At 35.6% G+C, this 5,096-nt stretch overlaps 1 protein-coding gene across 1 annotated transcript; it reads left to right on the forward strand.

The window, feature by feature from the left end:
• The first annotated feature begins 2,888 nt into the window (after positions 1–2,888).
• LOC129725466 (uncharacterized) lies at positions 2,889–3,583 on the forward strand. Its single transcript, XM_055681342.1, has 2 exons — positions 2,889–2,968; positions 3,038–3,583. The coding sequence occupies exons 1-2, from the start codon at positions 2,960–2,962 to the stop codon at positions 3,350–3,352; spliced, it is 324 nt and encodes a 107-aa protein (XP_055537317.1). The 5' UTR covers positions 2,889–2,959; the 3' UTR covers positions 3,353–3,583.
• Positions 3,584–5,096: the final 1,513 nt, after the last annotated feature.

Consider the following 5,096-nt stretch of genomic DNA (forward strand, 5'->3'; position numbering starts at 1 on the left):
AACCTTATTATTACCCATTTCCTAGTGTTCACACACTTCAGTTTTGAAATTGATTTTATATTGATGTTATTAGTTTCTTTCATGCTTCAATACAATTTTATGGCTACTTAGAAACAATTTTTGCCTTTTTGAACTAAATAAGAAGATTGTTTTGTTTTTTTCTGAATCCGCGTTCTAAATTTCAGAACTTTCAACAAAAATCTATTTGAAATTCTAGATTTAAATCAATTTAATTTTATTGCTACTTAGGAACAATTTTTGCCTTTTTGAACTAAATAAGAAGATTGGTTTGTGTTTTCTGATTCCGCGTTCTAGATTTCAGAATTTTCAACAAAAATCGATTTAAAAAAATTGAATTTATTACTTTTATAATATCATTGAATTCTTTTCATATTTATGGTGCATTTCTGGCTTTAAATTAAAATCTGATTGCTGACTTTTATCGAGAACTTTAGAAACATTTGAACATATCTTTTATCTTTTTATAGTCTCTGTAAACGTTTCATGGCAATTGTGAGCTGAATTATGAACAACTGTGTGTATTTCTGTCGTTCAAAATATTTTTTCCGTTTTCTTAAGGATCTCTTGAGGCTCAATTATTGAAAGGACTTATTTGATACCATTGTTATCCTTACGTGGTATTGTTCCAGGTTTTTTTAGGCGAATGATTTCCGCAATTGCCCCTAATAGTTTTGCCTTTTTTATTTGAAAAATATGTCTCTCTGATTTTAGAGGAGTATGCAAGCAATTTGAGAAAAAACAAAGACAGGCTCTGCATTTTAAGCCTCTAGAATACTATTCAATAAACTTTGAATTGAATTTTAAATTATTTTCGTTGCATCTGGTTTTTGAAACGCAAACTCTTTAAAATCAATTTCTGAAATTTCTGACCTCAAGACATTTTCTCAAGCGGATTTAAGCTTAACCGATTACCGGTGGAGGAAAATCAGTTTTTACCTCAAACAATGAACTTCAAACTCTTATAACTAATCAACTATATGCATAATTAACATAAACTGTATTGCATATTAAACATCAATCAATTCTCTAACGATGCTGAATAGTTTCCTCGTGTAAATTTTCAAGTATAAATGTTGAACTCAAATCAAAGTTTGAATGTCAGGTAATGCCATATGGCATCATACGCCGGGAATGGGCTAGGTTACGATTTTTTTATTTTTGCTTATTTTCTAATGGTCTATTTCTGCCACTATTATGTCAATCACCGACACCCGGGGATGCGACTTCAACTAGAATCTTAATTAACGATCCGTTGATTAACGGACCGGTGCCAACAGCTTCACTTTCCCATGCGATAGAAGAACCCAGAGATTTTTCGCCTCAGAAAATCTCTGGAGGATTGAATCTAGATCAGTTTTGGTTGATTGTGAGTGAATAACGCCACCACACAACCATCGACACCTATGGCGTTGGGATTCGAACCAAGATCCAGCGTGGTTGGTGGAGGCATTACTTGTTTCGGGTTTACAATATTTTTTTATCATAGTTTAGTTTTTGCCTATTTCAAGTTAACATATAAAATTTATTGGAATCATTCTTGACTTCTCTGGCCTTCAAAATATTTTTTGGTAATTTGAAGTTTTTACCTTCCCTGGGCTTTTTATGTTTTTGTTGGCGATTTGTCACCCAAGATTCAAATCTTGTTTCTTTTTAAGGAGTATTTTTACATCAATTGTGAATAATTCGGTACATAACTTTGAAACAATCAGTCATAAATGACATTAGACGTTGATCCTGTAAAGTGGTGGTTGTTATGATGTTTGATCGCCACTTACTGTTGAAGCCCTAACCAGTGCGAATGAGAAGGGAGACAAATTAGAGAAAAACAATCGCAGCCAACTGTTAGTCTACAGAACAATTGCGGGACTAGCGCTAGGATCCTATTGACTCGAACGGTCGTCTCTCTTAGCCGAGATTCTAACGAATGACGACTGGCTTGTTACTCCAGCACCTTACTTCGAGACCAGCTAAATGGTTCCTTGAGCCTTCCAGTGTTTGTGAGATGGCAGATAATGTATAGTGCGTTGACCTAATACAACAGATCCCAAGCATGTGTAAATGAAAAATAATGTTAACAATGGACATGATAAATTTCCCGGTTTTCCCGGTTCAGTTTCGAATTCCCGGCCTTTTCCCGGTTTTCATGGTTTTCCCGTTTCGCTGACCACCTTGAATTAAGCACAAACTTGTTCTGAGAAGTTGTGCGAGTCTATCTCAGTTGTTCACTAGTTTCGAAGTAATAGCAGGAGCAAAATTTAAATAGCAGAAAAAATGTGAGAATCAATGTCTTTCTAATTTAATAAGAACCATGTGATCAATTAAAGCATATATTACAGGTTAGAAAGGCGAGCAAGGCTATATGGGTTGACTTTTAATAAAAGCAGCGAAGAAAATCAAAAAGGATGAAAAACTTGCTGCGTTCTATGACCTAAATAAAATAATTTTTTTTTCACCGAAAATGTCCGGGGTTCGGAAAGCATTACCCGGTCCGTTCCGAAGTCCGGATGGCTTCGTTCCGGTCCGGTCTTCGGACTTCGGACCGGACCGGACCGGACTTTCACCGGACCCTACCCGGTCCGATGTCGAACACTACTTATGCATTAGTAACCTGATTGGAATTAGACCGCGCTTGCGTCATATGTTTAGTATATTAATGCATCCAAATAGTTATGGTAAGCTCTTTCCGAAGCTAAAAAAAAGTTGGAGTGAAATTGATTCTTAACAAAAATGTTCAAAATGACGTCAAAACTATTGGGATCTGCAAGAGTAGAGACTCTGAGTGCGTCATTCTGGTCCATGTAAAAAATATTTTCACATGGATTGGAATGGATATAAAAGAGAGCGAGAATCGCTTCTGAATCAGTACGACATCGCTTGTTGGACAAAGCGTATCTTTTGAATTCAACTATACATCGATAAAGCACTTTATAATATCATCATGAAAACTGTATGTCAACATTATTACGGTCAAAACGTAAACCTAAATATTTCAATAACATTCTTGTTCTAAATTTAGATCGTGTGCCTGCTTGCCATCGTCGCAGTTATTGCCGCAAACACCATTCCAATGCCCAGCGATTCCCCTGCGATTATCAGAAAGGTAAGAGCTGCGGAAAGTCCTGAGGAAAACGCCCCTACCCAGACTGGTACGGCTAATGCGGAAGATATGGAAGGAGCAGAAACCTTCGGATTCGGTTATCACAATCATAAACATATTTACATTACGCCCTCATACGGTGGCCATTATGGTTATCCCTACTACGGTGGGTATGGAGGATACGGCGGCTATGGTGGATATCCTTATGCTTATGGCTATCCTCATTACTACTAGTAGTGTTTAATAGTGCTAGGAGCATTTTCGTAATGTGCAATGCAAAACTGTCGATAGAATATCTCTCTGAATGTACAACGTTCTACTAAATCAATGAGCAATAGCAATTTTATTTCCAATAAAAAATTGTATAAACTTATCTGATAAAGTATTATTATTTGTTATTATTAATTAAACTTCGTGCAATTTTCGACGTCGTATACCCTCCAGTAGAACACCTAACTAAAAACACGTATTCTACACGAACTTGTCAAAAACATCCGAAAAATTTTTCGTGTTGTTAAGATTTGTGTCCGTTACATGAATACTAAACCAAATTTAGGTATAATAAAAAATCATTCTTATGTAAAATGTGATCATTTTGTGTGATTAAAACAAACTGAACATCCCTATTTTAACCCTGGAAAGAAAGTCTGCGTCAATTTGACTCCTCACTTTCGGCAATGTTGCGCTCGTTTCGTCTAACAGTGCGTGAGTTTTTTCTCGTTGTTTCTTAATCAATAAAGAAATTTTAAAACCTAAAATCTAGTTTTTGTTATTTATCGATGTGTTAATACCGTAATGATCATTCATCGATAAATTAATAAAGAAAAAGTTGCATTTTTAATCATTTGAAAATCGGGAGTCAATTTGACGCATAATTATTCTTTTACCACAGAACAGATGCAACTTCGAACAAAACTGCAGCAAATCGGTGCCCAAGCTTTCGCATTCATTTTTTGCTGTTCCATCCTACATTGATTTTACAGTGCATCATTCGAACAGTTCGCTCCAATAGTTTGAACATGCACCAAAAAATTTTTTTTTTTGCTTCAATGACCAGTCAAAAAGGTGATCTTGAATAGTTGAATCTATCAAAATCAAGTTAAGACAGGACCGCATTCAAGAGATCTTTAAAGCGGAAATTCAGTAACAGTTACAATCAACGTCAATAGAACAAATTAAACCAAAAACCTTTCAACCATTCAAACATTGTTTAATAAATTTTCTTGGATCGTACACCTCGCGACTGTTGAAACCATTTTAACCTGGTAGTTGATTTACTTGAATATCTTCGTTGGACTTGGAAACCGAATTTCTCGACCAACGACAATATTTTTTTCTCGTACCGTTTTTTATACCTAACATTGCAAGTAATGCATATCAGACGCGCTATACACAGCACTGCTTACGACATTAGGTACAATGTAAAAAAAATGATTGTCGTCAGTCAAGATATTCAGTTTTCAACTTGGGTAACAATGAAATTTATTAAAAATATATCTACATAAAAACCGTTGCACGTATGCGGGTGTGCTGTGAAAAGGCACCCTCGCTATACCAGTACCGGGGAGAACAAAGGATTCTCTCGGCGAAAAAGCGGCGAGAGCTCATACAGTCCGTTTATTGAATGAATGGAATATAAGCGTAATAAAATTCGAGTGTAAAATGCGTCCTCTCCACCGCTAGATGTCGATACTTAAAATAAAGAGATTTCGTCTCATTTTTGGTTCTTCAGTTGAACAGATGTGCTTTTACGCATATCAAAACATGATTATCTTTTTAGGGTTAAACCCTTACTTTCATGCTTTGGTTGGTTGACCGTAAAGTAAAATAAGAATGCAAGAGTCAGTGCAGCGAATGGCACTGAATTGTCGAGTTTTCTAGAGTTTTCGAATAGAGAACAATATCCGTAATGGACTAATGCTAATATTTTTTCTGATTGGTTCTGATTGAAGTGACAAAAATAAATCGATTGACAAAA

This window comes from Wyeomyia smithii, chromosome 2 (assembly GCF_029784165.1).
Source record: "Wyeomyia smithii strain HCP4-BCI-WySm-NY-G18 chromosome 2, ASM2978416v1, whole genome shotgun sequence".
Classification (NCBI taxonomy): domain Eukaryota; kingdom Metazoa; phylum Arthropoda; class Insecta; order Diptera; family Culicidae; genus Wyeomyia; species Wyeomyia smithii.